Source organism: Myotis yumanensis, unplaced genomic scaffold (assembly GCF_028538775.1).
Source record: "Myotis yumanensis isolate MYYU_CA2020_CCGP unplaced genomic scaffold, mMyoYum1.0.hap1 SCAF_12, whole genome shotgun sequence".
NCBI classification, from domain to species: domain Eukaryota; kingdom Metazoa; phylum Chordata; class Mammalia; order Chiroptera; family Vespertilionidae; genus Myotis; species Myotis yumanensis.
This window is the reverse complement of record NW_027223763.1, coordinates 48,974,757-49,001,197: the sequence shown is the minus strand read 5'-3', so window position 1 is coordinate 49,001,197 and position 26,441 is coordinate 48,974,757. Positions and strand designations below refer to the sequence as shown.

At 36.5% G+C, this 26,441-nt stretch overlaps 1 protein-coding gene across 4 annotated transcripts in view; it reads left to right on the top strand.

Annotated features, from left to right (window-relative positions):
* The window catches only part of BRD10 (bromodomain containing 10), a 96,410-nt gene extending 71,043 nt beyond the window's left edge, over positions 1 to 25,367 (top strand). For 3 of the 4 annotated variants that reach the window (XM_070431632.1, XM_070431631.1, XM_070431629.1), the window contains 3 exons: positions 6,573 to 6,688; positions 19,629 to 19,816; positions 21,080 to 25,367. In XM_070431632.1, coding sequence (XP_070287733.1) covers positions 6,573 to 6,688; positions 19,629 to 19,816; positions 21,080 to 24,705 — 3,930 coding nt within the window. In that variant the 3' untranslated portion in view covers positions 24,706 to 25,367. The remainder of the gene's footprint in view (positions 1 to 6,572; positions 6,689 to 19,628; positions 19,817 to 21,079) is intronic. The other variant, XM_070431630.1, reaches the window with a different exon arrangement.
* The last annotated feature ends 1,074 nt before the right edge of the window (positions 25,368 to 26,441 follow it).

The following is a 26,441-nucleotide window of genomic DNA, read 5'->3' as shown; positions in this document are numbered from 1 at the left end:
TATTATACATTCACCTTATTTTCTAAGACCTATAACAAATTTTACTCTATTAATATAGTGAAAGGTTATGGGACTTTTTCCTCCTCCTTTCCATTTCATATCCCATTGCTCACAGTGAGGGAGGCATCGAATCAAAATTGTCTTTATAGTTATATGTTTAGAATACAAATCTATTTTACTAGAGTGTGTAATGAACTTTAGGTATATTCAGAGTTCTGAATATGCCCTAATTTTATTTAATGGCTTTAGTTGTAGATATGGTTGCAGTAATCTCTAAATTGTCCTTAAGATTAGTATTAAGTTTTGACAATTGAGTCATTATCTGTATTGTTTTTTTTATTCTAGATCTTCTGGTAAACTATTTAATGGTTAACAAAACTGAAAACTATCTCAACTGTCGGGGGATTACTTTGTCTTTAAATAGTTATATTTAAAGCTTTTTAAAAAATTAAAGTGACCTTTTGGAAAACTTGCACAACAGTTAAGTTTCTTACTAATTTACAGATTCTAGTCTTATTAATTAGGAAAATACTAGAGGCCCAGTGCACGAAATTCATGCACAGGTAGGGTCCCTAGCATCTACTGGCTGCTGGCTGCCGGCCAGGGCCTCCCTTCATTCTGTGCCGCCCCCTGGTGGTCAGCGCACATCTAACTCCCAGTTGGTCGAACTCCTGCCCGTGGGGACAATTTGCATATTAGCCTTTTATTATATAGGATTTCCTCAACATCTTTTGTGTCCTATGCATACTACCAGGACCTTGGTAGGGATCTAGAGATTGAAATTAAGTTCTTGTTCTCAAGGAAATTAATTATAGAGCTTAAGATTCTATCCCCAAGCTCTGGGGATAAATTATTAACTTTAATCAAGGGTTGGACTAGCTCCAGTATTTTTAAATACAAGATTTAATCTTTTATTGTCAAGCTGTGTTTATTCAGAAGTCAACATGCACTTGGCTCACTTTCATGAATTGCATGTTTATATGTTATTTGAGAATAGTGTGGAAATACACATAACATGAACTTTGTGAAGAATCAAGTGTTAACTGACATGTTCAAAATAATAGTAAGAAAATAAAGCTAGATGACAGGAAATGTGAACCAGAACAATACATGACTGGTAAGACAATAGTCATTGAATTGTCTGAGAGTGCATTTTCATTTATCTATGGTAAGTCTCCTCTGCTCAACTAAGAAGGATTTGAACCCTTATTAAGAGTGTTCACTATTTCTACTTACTGCAGTTTGGCATAGTTTGAATCCCATCAGGGAAACTTTCATAAAAACAATATTTGAAACCCTCTTTTCTTCCAAAGAAAATTCTAATTACAAGGGAAAGGGGCTGTTTGGTATTTTTACATTAGGCAAAGAATTAATGCTATATATTTCCAGAATGGAATGAGCTTCAAGCAAGGGTTAAACTGGGTAATATATCCTTCTATAGTTAGAGCTTCTTAGTGTGGCTTGTATAATATGCCTTAAACCCTTTTGAATTACATATCTCACATGCTTATTCAAATATGAATAACATTTTAAATATCAAATTTTTTCAAAGCCCCAAGTAAATTTATATTATCTTCTCTTTAGTAGTGATTTTGCCACCTTTCAATGTCCAGAGTTCTGAACAATTGAATTTAAATCCTGGAGGTGCTTATAAATTAATTAATTTAAAATCAATCAATCAATCCTGGAGGTGCTTACGGCCAAAACTATGAGCTTTATCAATCTGGTAATATTAGATTCCCTTTTTCAATAATAACTATTTCACTAAGAATGTAATATGTCATCCAGTTTTTCTTCTACAAATCCAAATGACACCAAAACTTGCAGTTTTATTGTTGATGTAGTTGTTTATCTTCCTGCTTTCTAGTTAAATGTTAATTTAGAAATGTAATGGAAATTGCGCATATGCTGTTCAATATGGGATTTCTTTAAAATAAAGTACAAATGCTTTCCTTCTCTATTAAATTAGTCATAGGTGAAAATGTCTAAGAGTACCTCAAGAGAAAATACTAGCATGTGATAGCTCATATTAGAACTTCTGGCACTGTTAAAGTACTTTTTAACTTTTTCCATATTATATGCAGACATTTCACTATACCGCCAAACTAGCACTGTTTCAGGGGTCTTTATCAAGATAAATGTGATGTTTTACCCCCAAAACTGTGAATATGCAGGAATATTTGAATATGGTGGTATTTTCTTAAGGTAGGCAATACGAAAATAAGTAAATACTTATTACCTTTTTAAGAAATATTACTTGGACTAGGAGAATGCCAAGTGATTCGTTTATTAAAATACTTATAGATGATTTGATTTGTGCTGTTATTACACATCTGCTATTTGCAACCTTCCTTTGGCTATTGCTAGTGATTTTAAATGAGACATCTTTGTGTATGAATCCATTTGGCTTTTCTGAAAGTTGTTTGCATTTTATTTGTAAAGTATGATATATTATTATTTAAACAAGTTACTTTCACCTAAACTTAACATTCAAAACATCTAAATTTATTAAAATGTGCAAAATATGTGCATGGTGGTGAGACAGTTGATAAATCTAGAATTTGTTTTCCTCTTTTTCTTCCTTTTAGGTATCTAATGTCCCCAACATCAGTAGATTGCCAACTCCCTCTCTTTGCAACACCCCAGCCAGCATTATGCTGGTGCTGTCATGCCCATTTCAGATTACTGCAGCAGAATGGAGTTGTTCTTTAGTTGTAAGGTAAGTTTCCCTTCCCACTCATTTCACACACATAGACTCAGCTTTTCATTTTACAGTATTGTGCAGTTTTGTGAATTTTTTAAAGTTTCTTTTTCCATATGGTTCCTTAGGTTATTACTGTGTCACATTCAAAAACTTACAAAACTGCATAATATAATAAAGGACTTATCTTGTGACCATAGACCAACTCCTTTTTTGTAGTAATTCCTATGAGGTTAGAAAACCTCCACTGTTTGACATTTGGGACATCTGGAAAGGGAGCTGGCAATCTGCAACTGCTGTGGACATTGGATGAGAAAGTATTGAAAGGTAAACTTCAAATTTAATCCATATTGTATGCCTTTGGTTCCATGGTGTATGCTTGAAATTCATACTGTATTCTATGTTAAACTTTATAATACATTCATTTAAAAAATTACTTCTTTTTTAAAGTGATTTTCAGTAAATGTTTGAATTATTAAATTATAGCTCTGTTCCACAAATGACCTTTTACTAGTCCTTCTACCTACCATCTTTATCTTTGATTCTATATTGATCAGTGCTGACAAAGATTGTAAGAGTCTTCTAATTTTTATTACATCCATATTCTGTCTTACGTGTTTGTAAATAGGGGAACTTGCTGTTTTCCTTATTTCTTAATTCACTTTTAAACTTTAGTTCACTATAATTTTAAGTACTGTTGTAATTAAACAATACATTTGAGATTTTAATTTTGCATTACAGAGATACCTACCTATAAATACAGGTGCTTACAACAAGATAGTCTCTTTCTTCTTTAGGAATTGCCTTTGTATAGGCCAAGAAAAATAGCATTATATTATCTGCATATGTAAATCAAGTTGATCAGTCAGCAAAGCTATTGCCTGTGTTTAGTTAATGACCTGACTTAAAGTTCTGGCAATATTTGTTTGATTTTAATATTAGACCCAAGTTAAGGTAAATTGTTACCATCTCTGACTAACTTTTAAAATTTTGTAACTTTTCTTCTCCTTACATTAGTCCCATTGTATACTGTGACACTCTGAGATCATCTCTTAGTAGAAAGGGATGTATTATTTTAATTCCATTTGGTTTTATTGACCAAAGATGATAAATGAAATAAGCAGTGTGAGTTTCTCTTTTACTACCAAGTAGTTAAAGTACCTTGCCTCAAACACCAATCCCAGAGCAGTGATTCTGAACTTGTTAAAACCTGTGTCCCCTTTTAATCAACCTAAAAACTATGGACACCCATACCCGCCATGGCAGGGTATAGGAATGCTTTTTGTCAAGGTCATATTATATTCTTTATATGTATCTTATAGTCAAAACATTTTATCAGTCTTTCTATAATTTGTGTTATGTATGTAATAAAATTTTTGTTTGCTTCCCAAATACAGAATGGTTAAATTTGCATTTTCAAATGTAAATAAAATATTCCATCACTATCTCAATTTGGGAATATGTAATATAAAGAAAGGAAAGAAGGCAAAAATATGTATATAAAGTTAGAAGGCCATAGACATTCCCAAACAGGTCAGTGGGTAAGACAGAATTATATTGAAGTTAGAAATCTATTCTCTGATTAATATTTACTGACTCCTTCCCTGTGTCCACCAGCTAGTTCAGAAGTTTATTTCTGGGCATTGGATTAATTAAAATTTAATTAACCAAAATAAAACCATGCCCTGTTAAAGGGAAAAGTCTCCACCTTCCTATTTTCTTTTTTTTTAATTTTCTATTTTTTTTATTAAAATAAAAACCTGTCTCATTCCTCAAAGGATTTAGGGCAGCTGTCATTTGCCATTTTACCTTCCTCAGTTAGCTTTCCCTAGATGAAAGTTTTTTCCTGGTCAGTTTTATTGTTTATAATTTAACTAGAGCCCTAGTGCACAAATTGGTACATGGGTGGGGTCTGGCCTGCCCAGCCCCAATCGGGGCAGGTGGGGGCTGGGCCTGTTGGGAGGAGAATATGGCAGGAGGTTGGCTGGCCGACCCGCCCCAATCGGCCCGATCAGGGGCAAGCTGGCTGGGGGGAGGGGCTGGCAGGGGGGAAGGGAAGGGGCGTTCAGCTGGAGGTCCACTCTTGATCAGGTGGGAGAGTCCGATCAGGGGCAGGCCGGCAGGGGGGAGGGGCTGCGAGGTTGGCTGGCCAGCCCCACCCCCTGATCTGGCCAGGTTCGCTGGCCACAGTGGTTGTCATAGCAACCGGTCCTTATGGTTGTTATGGCCATTATGGTCACTGGCTTTTTATATATATAGTTTGCTTTCATGAGTTAGAATAAGCACTTCATACTATTTCATAACATTCCTTTTGGGGGGAACTTTTGAGGTATTAATTATTGTTAACTTGAAAGTATTTGACAAGAGGGAAGATATATCTACATTAGCATATTATGAAATAAATTAATTTATTTTTATTTTTTTCATAATCCTATGATTTATCATGCCACTAAGAAGACACAAGAATGAGTGAGCCTGTTTATGTGCATGTGCACAGAAAATCCCACATCTTCCTATTTTTAATAAACAGGAAGATTAATTTTTTTAAGATTAAAAAAACCTCAGTGGTAAAAATGTACTGTAGTTATTTAATATTTTTATGTACATAGACATTCTGTTGGCTTAAAATACAAAAACTTTTGAGAATAGGAACTGTGCACTTAATCTCTTAGGTTTATATGCGACTAAAATTTCCATGACTGAAATCTTGAAGGTTTTAGATACATACACAATTCGGAAATTTATGCACAGATTTAGAATACGTTTTGCTTTAGGGAGCGGTAATTTTTCTGCCTTAATGTTCTACAAATGTGCATTTGGCTCAACGGTTGCTATGGGATGAAATCTAATTCTTTACATGCTAGATATGATCCATAACATACATAGTAGTATGTATTTTGTTATTTAAAAAAATAAAACAAATGGGCTATATGGTATGTGAATTATATCTCAAAGCTGTTACCCTCCATGCCCCCCCCCCCCCCCCAAAAAAAAAGAAAAGAAAATAGTCTTTTTTAAAAAATATATTTTATTGATTTTTTACAGAGAGGAAGGGAGAGGGATAGAGAGTTAGAAACATCAATGAGAGAGAAACATCGATCAGCTGCCTCCTGCACACCCCCTAATGGGGATGTGCCCGAAACCAAGGTACATGTCCTTGACCGAAATCGAACCTGGGACCTTTCAGTCTGCAGGCCGACGCTCTATCCACTGAGCCAAACCGGTTAGGGCGAAAATACAGTCTTTTATATAACAGTAAATGATGATGATGGCGGTGGTGATGTTGATAGATGTGCATTAACATTATGGAGAATAGGGTATAAGCTACCTAGAGATATAACTTGAATAATTCTATGGATACTACTAAAACATATCTTTATTGGAGGTTTTTATAACCTGTGTCAGATTGAATTTATATGATCCAGTTTTTAAGAGATAGTGATGTAATTTTAAGAACTTGAACTTCAGCATCAGGCTGATGCGGGTTCACCTTATAGGACCTTAAATCATTTATCATTTGTTAAGTGAGACTAAAGTGCACATACCTCAGAAGGGTTTTCATACAGCTAGAGTGCATATGCGCTGTCATACTCACTCCAACTGTCCCTTCTTCCCATCCCCTCCATATATGAATGAGACGCTTTTGAGTAATGCTTTTTAGCAAATTAACTCAGTGTAGCATTGCAGTATTGAAAATGATGACAATATATCAAATAAGGTTTATTACAGGATACATCCCCCTTTCTGCAATCTTCTAGAAGAGATACTTATTTCACGGATATTGGTGTTTTGGTTTTTACTCAGAAAATAAGGGTTGACATTCATTTTTAGATTAAATCTAAGGGATTTACTTTTAAAATTGTGTTTTTAGGGTAAATGGTATCATCGGAGGCAAGCTGTAAAAGAATTGCATAGTACATTGATACGTCTTTTAAATGAACTGCTGCCATGGGAACCAAAATTAATGAAAGCTTTTCAAAGAAACAGGTAACTCAAGCTTTATAATTTGTTTTATTTACTTTAGGGCTCTTAATTTAGGACTTATGAGAAGATGTCCTGGAATATTTAGTAGTTTTTATTGTTTTATAATTTAGCAGCTATTTTGAGTGTCTCCTATGTACAAGAGACTTCCCAAGCGCTGAAAAAATAATGTTAACAAAACCCTTTCTCTGTGCCTTACATTCTTTTTCTTTATTGTGGTAAAAAGCACAAAATTTACCATCTTAACCAGGTTTAAGTGTGCAGTTCAGTGATTTAAATACATTCATAATGTTTTGTTACTATTATCCATCCATCTCAAGAACTGAAACTCTATACCTATTAACTCTGCATTTTCCCTGCTCCCTAGCCCCTGGTAACCACCATTCTATATTTTGTCTCTATAATTTTGACTACTATAAGTCCTTATATAATATACAATATTTGTCTTTTTGTGACTTGCTTATAGAATAATGTTCTCAAGGTTCATTCATGTTGCAGGATATATCAGAATTTTCCTCTTTTTGAAGGCTGAATAATATTCCATTGTTTGCATTTATCACATTTTCCTTAGGTAACAATTTTCATGTTGTTAGCTATTATGAATAAATTGTTATACACATAGGTGTACAAATACCTGCTTTTAATTCTTCGTGTATATACCCCGAGATAGGATTGCCAGATCGTATGGTAATTTTACTTTCAATATTTTGAGGAATCACCATATTATTTTCCACAATGACTATACAATTTTACATTCCCTACAAACTGTGTGTAATGGTTCCATTTTATCACCAACATCTGTTATTTTCTATTTTTTTATAGTAGCTATCTTAATGAGTATGAAGTGGGTGGTATATTGTAGTTTTGATTTGCATTTTTCTAATGATTAGTGATATTGAATATCTTCTTTTTTTATTTATTTTTTAAAAATATTTTTATTGATTTCAGAGAGGAAGAGAAGGGGGAGGGAGATAGAAACATCAATGATGAGAGAGACTCATTGATTGGTTGCCTCCTACATGCCCCCTACTGGGGATCCAGCTTGCAACCTGGGCATGTGCCCTTGACTGGAATCGAACCTAGGACCCTTCAGTCCACAGGCCGACGCTCTATCCACTGAGCTAAACCAGCTAGGGCTTGACATCTTTAAATATTAAGTCTTCCCACTACAAAGAAAGAAAATTAGAGGCCAATATCCCTGATGGACATAGATGAAAAATGCTCAACAAAATATTAGCAATCTGAATTCAGTAATACATTAAAAAGAACATACACTATGATCAAGTGGGATTTCTTCCTGGCATGCAAGATTGATACAGTATTCACAAATCAATTAACGTGTTATACCAGATAAAAAAAATGAAAGATAAAAATTATATGTTCAGCCCAGCCAACGTGGCTCAGTGATTGAGCATTGACCTATGAACCAGGAGGTCACGGTTTGATTCCTGGTCAGGGCACATTCCCGGGTTGCTGGTTGGATCCCCAGTTGTGGGTGTGCAAGAAGCAGCCAATCAATGATTCTTTCTCATCATTGGTGTTTCTATCTCTCCCTCTCCCTTCCTCTCTGAAATCAATAAAAATATATTAAAAACAAAAAACAAACCAAAAAAAAATCACAGCATGGTCTGTAAGATGGTACAATCCCCATTTAAAAAAATTGTATGATCATATCAATAGATGCTGGAAAAGCATTTTAGAAGATCCAGTACTCGCCCTATATAATAAAAGGGTAATTTGCAAATTGTCCCTTCGACCAGAGTTTGACCAGGGTGTGGGGGCAGCCCACCAACTGCTGGGGTCCTTGCCCCCAGCCGGCCCCACCTCTGATCGACCCACACACACACTGATCAGCGGTGGGGCTGGCCAGACCCCACCCGTGCATGAATTCATGCACCAGGCCTGTAGTTTATGATAAACTCTCGGCACAGTGGGAATAGAGGGAACATACCTCAACATAATACAGGCCATGTATGAATATATGACAGATCTACAGCCAACATCATACTTAATGGGAAAACTAAGTGTTTTCCTTAAAATCAGGAACAAGACAGGGCTGTCCACTTTCACTACTATTATTCAGCATAGTACTGGAAGTTCTAGCTACAGCAGTCAGACAAGAAGAAATAAAAGGCATCCAAATTGAAAAGGAGGAAGAAAAACTGTTGTTATATACAGATGGCATGATACTGTATATAGAGAACCCCAAAGTTTCCACTAAAAAACTACTAGAACTGATAAATGAATTCAGTGAAGTAGTAGAATACAAACTAAATATTCAGAAATCAATTACATTTTAATACACCAATAATGAACTAGCAGAAAGGGAAACTAAGAAAACAATCCCATTTATAATTGCATTGAAAAATATGTAGGAAATTTTTAATCAAGGAGGTAAAAGACCTATACTCAGAAAATTATAAGACAGTGGAGGACAAAATTGAAAGAAGATACAAATAAATGGAAGTATATACTGTGCTCATGGATGGGAAGAATAACATCATTAAAATGTAAAATACTACTCAAAGTAATCTGTAGATTCATTGCAGTTTCTATCTTAATACTTAATAGTGTATTTCACAGAATTAAAAGAAGTAATCCAAAAATTTATTTATTTTTATTGTGTGTGTGTGTGTGTGTGTGTGTGTGTGTGACTTTTACACTGCTGAGCCGTGTCCAGCCCTAAAAGCGTGGTTTCCATCTTTCCCTCTGAGTCTCACCTCCTGCATCTCTTTGATGCACTAAGAATGCTCTCTGTGGATCAATGAAGAGGTGCAGCCCCCAGGCATAGAGCTATGACAGAAAATCAATGTACAGTGTGGACAGTTGAGGAGAACCTTAAAAAATGTCTTAAACAAGTCCACAGTCTTCAGTCCCCCACTGCCAGTGGTGGAGACAGCTGGGGGTGGGGGGGGGGGGGGTCATACCTGCTAATTGGCACATTCTTTTTTAGTGTCTGGAGGTTTAGCAAAACCAGCAGATGAAAACTACAGTCAACATCATAATTAGAAAACATGTAGATTCACAGATGATTCTGACACTTTTCCCCTCCTGTCCCTATGGTGAGTCTGTTTTAAAAATACTGAACTCAGCACTTTGCTTAAATCATGCTGAGACCTAATGTGCATTTTATTTTCTCTCTAAAAGCAACACTTAGCAACTTTTACTTGCTGGCATCATCTGGTACCAAGAACAATGAGAGTAATCCAAAAATTTATATAAAACCACAAAAGACCCTGAATAGCGACAGCAATCTTAAGAAAGAAGAATAAAGTTGGACGTTATTACACTACCTGATATAAAACTATACTACAAAGCTATAATAATCAAAACAGCATGGTATTGGTATAAAAACAGACATATAGATCAATGGAACAGAATGGAGAGCTGAGAAATAAACCCATGCCTATTATGGTTAGTAAATATAGGGTTCTCAAAAATGTATACACACATTTTGAAAAATTACAAAGGCAATGTTTATTAAAATACATTTCATTTTCAAAACTGAGCTATCAGCTGTTAAAGTGTGTATACATTTTTGGGGGACACCCTGTATTTGACAAAAGAGACAAGAACATACAATGGGATAAAGACAGTCTATTCAATAAAGGCTGTTGGTAAAATTGGACAAATAGAGGCAAAAAAAAAAATGAAACTAGACCACCTTTTACACCATATATAAAAATAAACTCAAAATGGATTAAAGACTTAAATATAAGACTCGAAACCATAAAACTCCTAGAAGAAAACATAGGCAGTAAAATCTCTGACATTTCTCTTGGCAATATTTTTTTCTGATAAATCTTCTCATGCAAGGGAAACAAAAGAAAAATAAACAAATGGAACTACATGTTTTGCACAGCAAAGGAAACCATCAACAAAACAAAAACACATCCTACTAAATGGAAAATATTCACCAGTATACATCCAATAAGGGGTTAATATTTAAAATTTATAAAGCATTCATACAATCCAACACACACACACAAACAAAATAAAACAGTCCAATTTAAAAATGGGCAGCCCTGGCCAACATGATGCAGTGGTTAGTGTCAGCCTGTATATGGAAGGGTCACGGGTTCAATTTTGGTCAAGGACACATGTACCTAGGTTGCAGGTTCCATCCTCAGTTCGGTCAGGGCACATGCAGGAGGCAACCAGTCGATGTGTCTCTCTCACATTGATGTTTTTCTCTCTCTCCCTCCTCCCTCCCACTTCTTCCCCCCTCCTTTTCTTTCTTTTTTTTTTTTTTATTAAATCTTTATTGTTCAGATTATTATATTAGTTACTCTTTTTTCCCACCATAACTCCCCTCCTCCCAGTTCAAACCCCACCCTCTGCCCTCACTCCCCACCCACTGTCCTCATCCGTAGGTGCACGATTGTTGTCTAATCTCTTCACTCACCCTTACACCCCTTTCTCTCCCCCCCAGCCCCCCGCAAGAATAGTCAGTCCATTCCCTTTCTATGTCCCTGATTCTATTACAATCACCAGTTCATCAGATTATTTATTCACTTGATTTTTAGATTTACTTGTTGATAGATGTGTATTTGTTGTTCATAATTTGTATCTTTACCTTTTTCTTCTTCTTCCTCTTCTTACAGGATACCTTTCAGCATTTCATATAATACTGGTTTGGTGGTGATGAACTCCTTTAGCTTTTTCTTATCTGCGAAGCACTTTATCTGGCCTTCACTTCTGAATGATAGCTTTGCTGGATAAAGTAGTCTTGGTTGTAGGTTCTTGGTACTCATCACTTTGAATATTTCTTGCCACTCCCTTCTGGCCTGCAAAGTTTCTGTTGAGAAATCAGCTGACATTCGTATGGGTACTCCCTTGTAGGTAACTGATTTTCTTTCTCTTGCTGCTTTTAGGATTCTCTCTTTGTCTTTTGCTCTTGGCATTTTAATTATGATGTGTCTTGGTGTGGTCCTCTTTGGATTCCTTTTGTTTGGGGTTCTCTGCGCTTCCTGGACTTGTAAGTCTATTTCTTTCACCAGGTAGGGGAAGTTTTCTGTCATTATTTCTTCAAATAGGTTTTCAATATCTTGCTCTCTCTCATCTTCTGGCACCCCTATAATTCGGATGTTGGTGCGCTTGAAGCTGTCCCAGAGGCTCCTTACACTATCTTCATATTTTCGGATTCTTTTTTCATTTTGCTTTTCCGGTTGGGTGTTTTTTTGCTTCTTCGTATTTGAAATCTTTGACTTGATCCTTGCGACCCTCTGGTCTGCTGTTGGGAGTCTGTATAATATTCTTTATTTCAGTCAGTGTATGCTTAATTTCTAGTTAGTCCTTTATCACAACATCGAGGGTCTCATTAGATTTCTTGAGGATCTCACTACATTTATCGGCGGTCTCACCAGTCTTTTCGAGGGCCTTACTCAATTTATCGGCGGCTTCTAAACAGTTCTTTAAAGACCTTAAAAGTGTGGTTTTGAACTCTATATCCAACAGTTTGCTTTCCTCCAATTCTGTCGTTTGTGTCCTGTTTCTTTGTCTCGGCATTTTTTATGCTTCGCTGTGTCGATAGAGTGCCTTTCTGTGCTAAGTGTCCCAATTACCTAAGGTAGACACTCTTGGTGCACCTCCTTGTGGGCTTTGTGCACAGTCTTGTTCCCCCCCCTCCTTTTCATTCTCTCTGAAAATCAATGGAAAAAAATATCCTCAGGTGAGGATTTTTTTAAAAAATATTAAAAATGGGCAAAGAGGGCCCTGGCTGGGTGGCTCAGTTGGTTAGAGCATCGTCCCATACACCAAAAGGTTGCAGGTTCCATTCCTGGTCAGGGAACATACCTAGGTTCCAGGGTGCATACCTCCTGATCACATTGCATTCAGGAGGCAACCAATCAGTGTTTCTCTCTTCACAGCGATGTTTCTCTCTCTCTCTCCCTCCCTCCCTTCCTGTCTCTCTAAAATCAATAAAAAATATCCTTGGGGGAGTATTAAAAAAATAATTGTTAAAGTATCAATTGCAACAGTATGGACGTACCTAGAAGGTACTATGCTAAGTGAAATAAGTCAGTCAGAGAAGGACAAATACCGTATGATTTCACTTATTTGTGGAATCTAAAGAAAAAAATAAATAGAAATAGACTCATAGATAGAGATCAAATTGATGGTCACCAGAGGGGAGGGTGTTTGGGGCCTGGGTGAAAAAGGTGAAGGGTCTAAGAAGTACAAATTGGTAATCACAAAATAGTCATGGGAATGTAAAGTACAGCATAGGGAATCTATGTATATATATCTATGTATATAAAAGCCTAAGTGATCGTTATGACTGGTTGCTATGACATGTACTGACCACCAGGGGGAAGATGCTCAATGCAAGAGCTGCTCCCTGGTGGTCAGTGTGCTTCCCACAGTGGGAGCACCTCTCAGCCAGAAGCCCGACTCACAGCTGGTGAGTGCAGCTGCAGCAGCGGGAGCTTCTCCCGCCTCCATGGCAGCACTACCAAGCGGCAGGTACAGTGGGGCTGGGATGAGCAGGAGTGGCGAGGCGCCAGCCCTGGCTCAGGCTCCTCCTTGGCTGCTTGCTACTTCATGCACTGCTACATCCCCCAAGTGGTCCCAGATTGTGAGAGGGTGCAGGTCAGGCTGAGGGACCCACCAGTGCACGAATGCCTGCACCGGGCCTCTAGTATAGTCAATAATATTATAGTAGCTATGTATGGTGCCAGATGAGTACTTAAAATATTGAGAGGACCACTTTGTAAGGTATGATTGTATAACCATTATTACTGTACTAGAGGCCTGGTGCACAAATTTGTGCATGGTTGGAGTCCCTCGGCCTGGCTGGCGATTGGAGCTAATTGGGGCAGGCTGGTCAGGGGGAGGGACTGCAGGAGGTTGGCCAGCCGCGGGAGGTTGGCTGTGGGATCGCACTGACCACCAGGGGGCAGCTCCTGCGTTGAGCATCTGCCCCCTGGTGGTCAGTGCGCATCATAGCTACCAGCCGGTCATCCGGTCGTAATGATCTTTAGGTTTTTATATATATAGATAGCTGAAACTAGTACTGTACAAAATAATATCGAATGTAAACTGTAATTGAAAAAATACACTGAATGGCCAGATTATTATGACCACCTGACGTTTGTAGACAAATTAGCTATAATCTCGCGCTGAAGTTGCTAGAGAGCCAGACCATTATAAATAGGGAAGCAGGTTGTTCACCACGACAGTAGAAGTGATTTTTTTTCTGAAGATATGGGTAAACAATGCAGTTTAACAGCCTTTGAATGTGGGGTGATTGTTGGCGCTCGGAGCCATGGAGCGAGTATCAGCAAAACATCTGAATTCGTTAAATGTTCAAGAGCAGCTGTTGCTAAAGTGTTGAAAGACTGGACTGTCAGCTAAAAATCTGGGTCTGAACGTGCCAATTCTGGCCGTCAGTGAATAGTCAATGTTAGGGCAGAATGGAGAGTGGCAACACTGGTACAAGACAACAGAAGGGCAACAGTGCATCAAATTATTGCAGATCTTAATCAGGGATCCTCTCAAATGACACACTGTTCACCGTACACTGCATCGTATGGGATATGGAAGCCAAAGGCCTGTTCGAACACCTTTGCTGTCTGCAATTACCAAGATAAAATGTCTCCAATTCGCACAGGAACATAAGGATTGGATAGTCGAGCATTGGAAAAAAGTCATGTGGTCTGATGAATCACATTTCCAGTTGCATCATGCAGATGGCAGAGTGAGAATTTGGCGGAAACAGCATGAAAGCATGCACCCCACAGGCATGAGTACAACCCTTCAAGCTGGTGGGGGCAGTGTTATGGTTTAGGGCATGTTTTCCTGGCATGATTTGGGCCCTTTAATTCGTGTGGAACAACGTCTGAATAGCACAACATACCTAAGTATCGTTGCTGATCAAGTTCATCCTATCATATTGATGGCGTATCCCAATGGAGATGGCTTCTTCCAACAAGACAATGTGCCATGCCACGGTGCTCATATTGTGCAGGCGTGGTTTCAAGAACATGAGGGAGACTTTACCTTGTTTAGGTGGCCCCCACAATCACCAGATCTCAATCCAATTGAGCATTTGTGGGACGAAGTTAAAAGAGCCATCAGGCAGCTGGTTCCACAACCATCAAATCTCACAGAACTGGACAGTGCTATTCATCAGGCATGGTGTCAGATTCCTCACATCACCTTTCAACATCTCGTGGAGTCAATGCCAAGAAGAATTGCGACAGTATTGAAGGCAAAAGGTGGCCCAATGAAGTACTGATGGGGTGGTTATAATAATCTGGCCACTCAATGTATATTATCTTCCAATACATGAATATGGTGTGTTTCTATTTACCTATGTCTTCTTTTAATTTCCTCCTTCATTTTTTTTTTTTTTTTTTTTTTTAGTTTTCATTGTACAGGTCTTTCACATTCTTGATTAATTCCTAAGTATTTTAATTTCCTTTTCACTTTGATCATTGTCAATCTATAAAAATACAACTGATTTTTGTGTATTGACTTAATATCTTCCTACTTTGCAAAATTTATTAGTTCTAGCAATTTTTTTAGTTCTTAGTGTTTTTTTACATATAATATCTGTGAACAGAGATCATTTTACTTCTTCCTTTTTAACTTGAATGCCTTTGTTTCTTTTTCTTGCCTAATTTCTCTGGCTAGAATATCTAGTACTATGTTGAATAGAAGTAGCAAAAGCAAGCATCCTTGTTCCTGTGCTTAGAGGAAAAGCTTTCAGTCTTTTACCATTGAGTATGATGTTGGCTATGGGTTTTTCATGTATGGTGTGTGTGTTTTTAATGTTGAAGTAGTTTCCTTCTGCTTCTCATGTGTTGAGTGTTTTTATTATGAAAGGATGTTGACTTTTGTCAAATGCTTTTTCTGCAATAATTGAGATGATCATGCAGTTTCTTTTCTTCATTCTGTTAATGTGGTCTATTACATTAACCAGTTTTTGTATGTTGAACCATCATGGCATTTCAGGAATAAATCCCATTTGGTCATGGTGTATAATTCTTTCAGTATGCTGCTGAATTTCATTTGCTTGTATTTTGTTGAGAATTTTTGCATTAATGTTTATAAGAGATAGCAGTCTGTAGTTTTCTTTTCCTGTAGTGTCTTTACCAGGATTTGGCATCAAGATAATGCTGGCTTCAAAGAACGAGTTAAGAAATGTTTTATCCTTTTGGGATTTTTGGAAAAGTTTGGAAAGGATTGGTATTAGTTCTTCTTAGATGTTTGGTAAACTTCACTAGTGAAGTAGTCAGGTCTGGGGCTTTTCTTTGTCAAGAGATTTTTTTTGTTAGTGATATGATCTCCTTACTAGTTATAGATTTAGTCAGATTTTCTATTCATGATTTAGCTTTGGTAAGTTTTATGTTTTTAAGAATTTGTTCGTTTCATCTAGTTATCCAATTTATTGGCATACAATTATTCATAGTACTCGGAATAATCCTTTTAGAATTGGTACTAATTGCCCCACTTTCATTTCTGATTTTAGTAATTTGAGTCTTCTCTTTTTTTTTTTTTTCTAAGTCTAGCTAAAGGTCTGTCAGTTTTGTTGATCCTTCAAGGAACTAACTTTTGATTTCATTGATTTTTCTCTGCATTTCTATTCTCTATTTTATTTAATCTTTATTATTTCTGTACTGCTAGCTTTGGGTTTCTTTGTTCTTCTTTTTCTAGGTTCTTATGTTATAAAGTTAGGTGGTTGATTTGAGATCTTTCTTGTTTTTTAATGTAAGCGTTTGTAGCTTTAAATTTCCCCCTTAGCACTGCTTTCATTGTTCCATACTTTTGATATGCTGTGTTTTTATTTTCATTCATTTGTATTTTCCAACTTCCCTTATGATTTCTTCTTTTATCCATTGGTTATTTAACAGTGTTGTTTAATTTTCACAAAATTGTAAATTTTCCAGTTTTCCTTTTATTGATTTCTAGCTTCATCTGTGGCTTATATTCTAATGGAAGAAAGGGACCAAGTCAAATGTTAGATGGTGATAAGTGCTGTAAAGAAAAATAGAGCAGGGTAAAGGGGGATAAGAAATGCCTGGTTTGAATGGTGATTGCTCTTTTACCAGGGTGTTGGAGAAATTCCCTGATAAGGTGATGTTTGAACAAAGATCTAAAGGAAATGAGGGCCCTGACCAGTTTGGCTCAGTGGCTAGAGCGTCGGCCTGTGGACTGAAGAGTCCCAAGTTCGATTCCGGTCAAGGCCATGTACCTTGGTTGCAGGCATATCCCCAGTAGGAGTTATGCAGGAGGCAGCTGATCGATGTTTCTCTCTCATGGATGTTTCTAACTCTCTATCCCTCTCCCTTCCTCTCTGTAAAAAATCAATAAAATATATTTAAAAAAATAAAAATTTAAAAAAGGAAATGAGGGAGAGAGCCATGTAGATATCTGAAGAAAAAGAAGATGCAGAAACCCTAAGGTTGAAAGCATGTTTGGCATTTAGAGGAAATGCAAAGGAGCAAGTGTAGCCAGAGTGAGTGAGTGAGGAGGAAAATGGTAAGAATCAAGAGTGAGAGAAGTAAAGATCATGTAGGTCTTTAAGGACTTTGGTTTTCACTCTGACTGAGATGAGAAGCCTTTGGAGGGTTTAAAGCAGAGGCAGGACATGTGCTTTAAAACTTAATGTTTAAACTCACTCTGCCTGTTGTGTTGAGTTTAGTATGTAGAGGGACAACGATGAAAGTAGGGAAATCAGCTACACTCTAGCAGTAATCCAGGCAAAAGATGATAGTGGCTTGGATCAGTATAGTAGCAGTGCTAATAATCACAAGGAGTGGATGGATTCTGGATATATCTTGAAGGTAGGATTTTTTTTTTTTTTTAATTCTCACCTGAGGATATGTTTCTATTGATTTTTTACAGAGAAAGAGAGAAAGAGAGAGAAACATCGATCAGTTGCCTCCTATATGTGTCCTGACTGGGAATCAAACTTGTGACCCTTCACAGGACAACAATTCCAACCAGCTGAGCCACACCAGCCAGGGCAGGATTGGTAGAATTTACTTAGGGATTTGAATATGAAGTGACAGAAAAAAATGAGAGTAAAAAGATGATCCTCAGTGTTTTTGGTCTAAACAACTGGAATAATGGAATTGCTGTTAGCTGAGATAGTGGGAACTGAAGGAATAACAAGTTTGGGGCAGAGGAAGAAAGAGATTCAGAGTTTGGATTTCAACATGTGAAGTTTGATAAGCTTTTTAGACATCTAATTGGAGTTATTGAGTAGGCAGTTTAGTATAAGTTCCCAGTCTAAGAGAGTAAGCCAGATTTAAGTTTGGAAGTTGTCTGGATATAGATTATATTTAGGCTGTGAAACTGGTAGAAATTACCTTGTATGTGAACATAGATGAGATACTGAACCCTATGGCTTTCAGAGATGGTGGAGATGAGTACTCAGCAGAAGAGACTGAGAAGGTGAGTATTCAGTAAGATAGGAGGAAAACCAAGAGAAAGAGTGGTGTCTTGGAAACTAGGGAAAGAAAATGTCCATGAGGTCTACTCATGACGAACTGAGGAATATGAGGACTGAGGATTTATTATTTAATTTTGACAGCATGAGATCATTGATGACCTTGATGAGCTGTGTTAGTAGAGAAGTGGGTAAAAGTTAGGAGTCTGTTCAAGAGAATTAGGGTAGAAGAATTAGAGTTTTGCTATAAAGTAAAGCAGAGAAATAGGGCAGTACCTAGAAGGACAATTGGAGTCAAGCGAAGTAATGCTTTGTGTTTTGTTTTTATTTTAATGAGAGAAATAACATGGTTGTATACTAGTTGAAATTATCTGATACAGAGATAAAAATGGACTCAGGAAAAGGAAGGTAGAATGATATTCTTGAAGAGGTGAGACAGGATGCTTAAGTGGAGGAGTCAACTTAGATAAGAAGACAGAAAATATGAGTACAAATGAATGTCTTCAGTTGCAGATGAGGTATGAACATATGAAGGTTCTTGTCTCATTACTTTTATTTTCCCTGAAATAAGAAGCAAAGTCACTAGCTAAGACTGAGAAGGAAGGAAATTATAAATTCCATGTAGATATTTCTAAAATGAAATTAATTTTACAGTTACCCTTTGGTAACCCATTCTAGTATCTTACAACCCTTACCTACTTCATAAAACCTTAAGTATTAATTTAAAACTGATAAATTGAGAGTTATTATTAACTAACATTTATTGAATATTTATGTGCCACACATACTATGAGGTAAGTAGCTATTATTCCCTATTGTACAAAGACGTAAACTGATGCTTAGGAAGTCTTGCCCAAAGTCTTATAGCTGTTAAATGACAGAAGTGAAACCTAAACTTCAATATGCAAATATAAGAACTTGTAGCAAAAATACATTAGAGAGTGTATGTTCAGATTATTTTTAAAAACAAAAAAATAAAGGGTAAAGGTTAGGGGGTAGAACATAGAAACTCAGTTGAAAGCAAAAATGATAATAAATACCATATAATCATTTGGAAATGTTTCCATTTCTCCATAGTTTCATTAAAACATAGCTGTTACATTTTTATGTGAAAAGGATCTCTGGAAGATCACCTTTCTGCTTTGTTTTCTTATGCTTAATAAAGATTTCTTTCTAGTAGACCCAAAAGTTTAGAAATATTTACTCTCAGAATTAAATGATGGATATTTATTTTGTTTGTTAATCTCTGTAGATAGGTACTGTTTCTTAGAATTTCTTGATTAACTTTTTAATGAACTTTTAAAATATTATAGTCATTTTAAGACTATCTAAAATCAATATTCTTAGAATTACCTTTTTCTCTACCAGTAGTATTTAGAAAGACAAATGAGTGGAATATTCAAACACTTTATTTTGAAGTTGCAGATATAATCTTTTCAATTTCTTATGCTATACCCTGGGTTTTGTCTTCTTAAATAATATTCATTGGAAAGACTGAACTAAACATGGGTATTTTGTTTGTTTGTTATCTTGGGCATTCTATTTCAGGAGCCGCCTAAAGAAAGACTATGATGATTTCAGAAGACAGCCTGATCATGATCAATTCACTAGAGAACTATGGACTACTGAAGAAGGTGAAGGAGATCCTGGAAAGGAATCTCCTAAAGTTGAAATCAGTAAGTCTATAGACTCAACAGAACCTCTAGATATCCTGGAGAAAGATCACTTTGATTCAGGTAGGCATTGAGAAAACATCAACTATGCATTACACATCTGTAATTCAGTCCCCATTGTTACTTTCAGAATATGGCTGTTTAATTATTATCATGGAATTATAATAAAGACTGTTACTTCAGTACTAATCAAAGAAGTCATAAATTTAATAAAAGTTTAATAAAAAAAACACTTTCTTTTAAATCAACACTAAAAGCTCAGAGAAGTTTTAGTATATTATATGGAGATAAAATATCATCTAGTTAATGACATGTATTGATTGGGGAAATCTGATGTTTTGAAGGTGTACTATGTCCTTAATAAAAGGTTCTTTGAAGTTATTAAATTTCTGGGAGTTTCTGGAGCCAATGCTTGACTCCAAACTATATGTGTGTCACTGCTCATTACAGACCACACATCCTTGATCTGCACCTCCTTTGAAATAGGTTCAGCCTCTTCTTATCACTGTGTTTGAAGCACTATTTCTGATGTTTACTTTAAATGGGAACTTGGAAAGTCCCTAATACTGTGAATATTATTTGTTAATAAGGAATGACCAAGATTGATGGCCTAATGATACCTGAGTAGACACACTATTCTTATATTAAAGGCTGGATTAGACTATCTGTAATTCATTTCAATTCATCAAATTATATTATTATATAAATCTAATTAAATTACTTTAGTTATATGAGGGTTAGTATGAAAATTTGTGGTTAGAAATGAATTAACCTGTTGTATTTTATGTCTTTAGTAAATTGAAAAAGAGTAACTTCTTATCAACCCAGTTTGACCAGACATGAATATAAATTTTTTACTGTAGGGATAATTAAACACCAGTAAAAGCTGGACACTTTTCATCCTTTAGAGTCTCTAAAAATAGATTAGTATGGAGAACCATGTCTCTTTGACATCAAGATTTTCCTGTGAAGAAGAGAACTAGACTAGATTCCTTTCCAAATCTAAATTCTTAGCCTTTAATTGCTGGCTTAATCTCTTTAAAATATGTAAAATTTTGCGCTTACATGGTCAGCAGAATTAGAGAAGTTAACCAAAAATAATTTTCTTGTTAATAATAGGATGTTCTTGAAAATGTTTATTATATCAAGATTACTATGTCAAAGGTCATCTTACCTTAATTCCCATCAGTGGTGCTGAGACTTGAATCACCTTATAAATTTCTTAATAAATTGTCAGTTCAAAGATTGACTTTTTAAAAAATAATTGGTCTTATTACTATTCACTTGCAATTTATATTAACAAAATGCTTGTTTTATAATTTTCAGATGATATGAAATTGTCAGAAATAGAGTTTCCTATGGCCAGAAGCAAGTCGTTGAAAAAGGAATTGCCTTCTAAAGATATACTGAAGACACTGCCTAAAACACTTAAGCGACAGTCCAAACAAACTAGTCATCTGGATGATAGCACAAAAGAACTTTCTCCAAGGAAGAAAGCAAAGTTAAGCACAAATGAGACAACAGTTGAGAATGCAGAAGATGATATGCAGATGGACTATTTGGATGAATCAAAGCATACAGAGCCACTGTTTCCAGAGTCATTTGCCTCAGTGGATTCAACACCAGTGTCTACACTCCAGAAAGGGACCAAACCTATTCAGGCCTTGCTTGCAACGAATATTGGGAACAAAGTGACCTTAACAAATCAACTGCCCCCTTCCACAGGTAAAAGTGCTTCTGTTGTGGAAAAGCCAGTTATATCTCCTCCAGAAGCAAGCCCTATAAAGCCAGCATTGACCTGCCACACCAGTACAAAAGGTCCTTTACAGATGGTGTACAAAATGCCCTGTGGCCAGTGGTTGCCCATAGATCTTCATAATAGCTCAGTAAAGATTCAGATGCAACCTATGCTGGATCCTAAGACAGGAGAAAAAATCATGCAGCAGGTCCTCATTCTGCCTAAGAATTTTGTGATTCAGCATAAGGAAGGAAAAGCAGTTGCAAAAGAAATACCACCACTTCAACAAAAAGATACAGAACAACATGGTTTATCTTTCCAGCAGACAGCAAATGTAAACTCTTCTTCAGCAACAGTTCTTGTCAAGTCAGCAGGAGCTGTTTCTTCTACCCATCTACCCAATGCAGTTTTGAACAAGACGATTACACCTTTGTCAAATGTGAATAGTGCTAGACCACAGCCTTTGTCACCTGTAACCTCCATAAGTAATTTATTAACACCACCAGTTAAGAATAGTCAGAGTGAGGTAGGAAAAGTAAAAAATGCAATTTCAGCAACCACATTCCCCCATCCCATTGCTTCACCCACCATTTCTTCCATAGTTCAGCCTCTATTATCAGCAACAACACTAAGTGGATCTACAAATCCTGGTAGCTCCCTCAACAGTTTTGCACAACAAAATTCTGATTCTTCTGAAGCAAAGCAAGAATTGAAAACTGTGTGTATCAGAGATTCACAGTCAATTCTTGTAAGGACACGAGGTGGGAATACTGGAGTTGTGAAAGTACAAACAAATACAGATCAAAATTCACCCAACAGTTTATCTTCGAGTTCAGTTTTCACTTTTGCTCCTCAGCTTCAGGCATTTCTGGTGCCAAAATCAACAACTTCATCCTCCTCTGCTTTTTCACCAGTAGCTGGAATGACTACTACATCTAGTCTTCCACCTTTTGGCCAAACACCAACTTCTGCTTCCATTCCAGCTGGCTTTAATCCATCCATGGGGAAAAATCTCAAACTTACATTAGGACAACCTCTTGTAAGTGATAATTTGGGCCACATGGTAGAGAAGACTTCACACATGCCCTCTTCTCCCTTGAAGTCCTCTATTTCTTCTAGTACTCTACTATCATCAACAGCGAATAGTTCAGTAAGTGTAATTAGCCTTCCACCAGGAAATTTTGGACAAACCAACGCAAATGCTATTCATACTCCAACTAAACAGCAACAAGCAGATTATATCACAAAAAGTTACCCTGTTACAAGATCAGAAGCAACAGTAGCAACAAATGGAGATGTCATCAGTGGGACTACAGTTCAAAAAGTTATGTTAGTATCAGCTCCATCTGTTCTTTCTTCTGGCAGTGGAACTCCAATTAATGTGACACCTGCACCAACACCTACAGGTGTGTCTGCCCAGAAATTAGTTTTTATTAATGCTCCAATATCCAGTGGCACTTCAACTATTGTGGCAGAACCATTAAAACAAACTCCCCCCTTGAATAAAACATATGTTAAGACTCCAGAGCAGCCTCAGATAGTACTAATTCCATCTACAGTGGGAGCACCAATGAAAATAAATTCATCAACAACTGTGTCTCAGATAAAAGATGTGAAAATTGGTCTAAACATAGGTCAAGCAATTGTAAATACTTCAGGGAGTGTGCCGGCTATACCATCAATTAACATACTGCAAAATGTAACCCCAAAAGGAGAAGAAAAAAGTACCAAGGGCTATGTTTTGCCATTGTCAACAAGTAATTCAATTCCAGTAAGCTCAAATTTTGTGAGTCAAAATATTACTCCTGTTAATGAATCAGTGGTTTCTGCAGCAAGAGCAATAAACATGTTTTCAGTAACAGGAGCAAATGTATCTGTAGGTTCTCTTTCAGTGACCTCAACCTCTGCTTCAGTTGGGACACGACCTCCTGTTTTAGTCAGTGGAAATGATACCTCTTCAAGAATTATGCCTGTTTTGTCAAATAGACTTTGCACGTCAAATCTCGGAAACACTGTGGCGATATCAACTGTGAAAACAGGACATCTTGCGTCATCTGTTCTGATTTCAACTACACAACCAACAGTGTCTCCTAAATGTTTGACATCAGCTTTGCAAATCCCTGTTAATGTTGCCTTGCCTACACCTGTGACTATATCCCCTAAAGTCAACACAGTCCCACAAGTGGCAACAGTATCAGGAGCCACACGTTCTGTATCTCTTTCTAAAAGACAATCTCAGACTTCTGTCCAGTTTCAATCACCAGGGATTTCAGCTACAGTGCCAACAAATATGAACACAAATAAACCTCAAACTGAATTGCCATCCCTTTCACCGAGTCCAAGTAAAATAGTTAATATTTCCAATGTTGCTTCTCTGCCAAACCAGCCAATATCCCCTGCTTTAGTAAAGTCATCCTCCAGTTACAGTTCTACTCCAGGTGGCTCTGCCATTCACACTGCTACAGCGCCATCACATCTAACTAGTGTGGTAGAAAGTCAGTTCAGTGAACCTTGTATTCAGCAAAAAATAGTCATCAACACCAGTACGCCTTTGGCACCTGGTACTCAGATCATGATTAATGGAACCCGGTTTATTGTTCCACCACAAGGTCTTGGAGCTGGCAGCCATGTTCTCCTTATATCTACTAATCCAAAATATGGACCTCCCTTAGTGCTTAACAGTGGCCAAAGCATTCAGCCTATACCAGTAGATAATCCTGTCCAAAAGACCACACTAGCATCTAATAATTTAAGTGGGCAACCTGTAAAACAATCTCTAAGAACCTCTACAAAAATTGTAAACTCTCTTGAGAATGCAAGTTCTCTACCCACAGTGCATACACAACCACAAATCATAAACACAACTGCTCAAGTTTCTGTTCCACCTCCTGTACCAACGGTGTCATTGACTTCAGTAATTAAGTCTCCTCCAAGTACTCTTTTAGCCAAGACATCTTTGGTTTCTGCCATTTGCTCTAATAATTCTCCACTGCCAAGTAGTACTTCAGTATTTCATTTGGACACATCAGTCAAAAAATTGTTGGTTAGCCCAGAAGGAGCCATTTTGAATACCATAAGTACTCCAGCATCTAAGGTTTCTTCACTCTCTTCATCTCTCTCTCAAATTGTTGTATCTGCCAGTCGAAAGCCTGCCTCTGTCTTCCCTGCGTTTCAGTCATCTGGCTTAGAGAAGCCTGATACAGCTGCATCTTGAATTTAGACTAAACGAGCCAGTTTTTAAATAATGGGGCATTGTTTTGATTCCCATATAAATTTTAACTGTTTATTATACTGTTGAAAACATACTATACATATTGTGTGTGTGTGTGTGTGTGTGTGTGTGTGTGTGTGTGTTAATGTATCTTTTCATTAGCTTGCAACAGGCTTTGTTTTCTTGGGGAGGGAAATACCTGTTCCATTTCACTCATTGGTATATGTTCTCTGAGGTTGGTTGGTTAAAGTAGACAGGCTTTACCTGTCTGTATAACAAATTGAACAAAGTCAAGTTTGACTAGTTTGGAGTAAGCTAGCCTTTTGCGCACTTGCATTGACATGTTTCTTCTTGAATTTGGACTATTGCAGCGTGTATCTACAATATGGTATTTTGTGTCATTAGTGAAATCTTATTTTTGTTTCTGTAAAAATATATATATATATATATTTATGCATTGTGAAAATGCAGTCCATGGTGTAAAATTGTACATATTCCTAAATTCCTAACAACCTGTACTAAACTATATGTACAAAGAACTATGCTGTCTTATTTATGTTTTGTTTACATAATGTATAGTTTTTTAAGTATTTTAGTAATTTTGGACCAGTGAACTGTTAGCAACAATGCAGAAGAATCTGCATGTAATAAACTGAGTTGCTGTATTTGTTTGTTTGAATACCATTTTTTTTAATTGCGTTTTTGTTCCATTGGGAGAATATATGATATAAAATGGAGATAGTTCTTTACGAAAAAAGAATCGAGGCTGGGAAATTTGAATTAATAGCTAGCATTTGTATAGGCTTTACAGTTTGCAAACTGTACTTCCACATCTCATTTGATTTTCACGGTATTCTTGAGAGGGTTAAGTGATGTGTCCAAAGCACACAGCTAGTAGGTGGTAGAGTCAGTTTTTGAACGTGATGCTTTACATTCTTTTTCCATGATTTTACACTATTTCTGTTATAAAATTTTACTCTAGATTTCATTATTTTAACTTTTTTCTGTAAGTCCACCACCAAATTCTATATTAATCAAAATAAGTAATCTTTCAGACCAATGTATTTGCTGTCTGTTTATACACTCCAGATATGTTTTTATAAGCTTTTTATTTTTAAATAACTTTAGATTCACAGAAAGTTACAATGATAGCACAGAGCAGTCCCTTGAATCCTTTACTAAGTTTCCCCCCCAATAGGTTTATTTTTATATTGAGGTGTTGGTTCATAGTGACTAATTTTCCAATTTGGTATTTTTTAAAACATGATTTTTTAGTTTAGAATAACAAATGTGGACACTTAAATTACTTGTAAGTACTCTTTGCTTTTTATTTGTTTTTGTCAACTACAGAGCAGTTACTTAAATTCCATTATAAAGCAATTTTTATTGGTCATTTTATTCTCAGGGTTTTACATTGTGGTATTTCAGGATATGCCTCATTTTAAATAAAAGATTTTATACTTATTGGATCTTTATATCCATTATCTTATTTGGGACATTGTATATTCATCCACATTCCATTTATTATAATATTGTTAAACGTGGGGTTGAAATGGTAGGGAAGAATAGGCCACAGACTTCTTTTGAAACTACATTGAAATTTATTAGTAATCAAAGTGGGCAGTGAAGGTGGATATTCCTGGGAAGTTGCTAAAGGTTCTCAGAAACCTGTATTTGTGTTCTAAAAGCACTTTTACCAATCATGTCTATGTTCAACTCTGTAGTCACCTTCCCTTTCC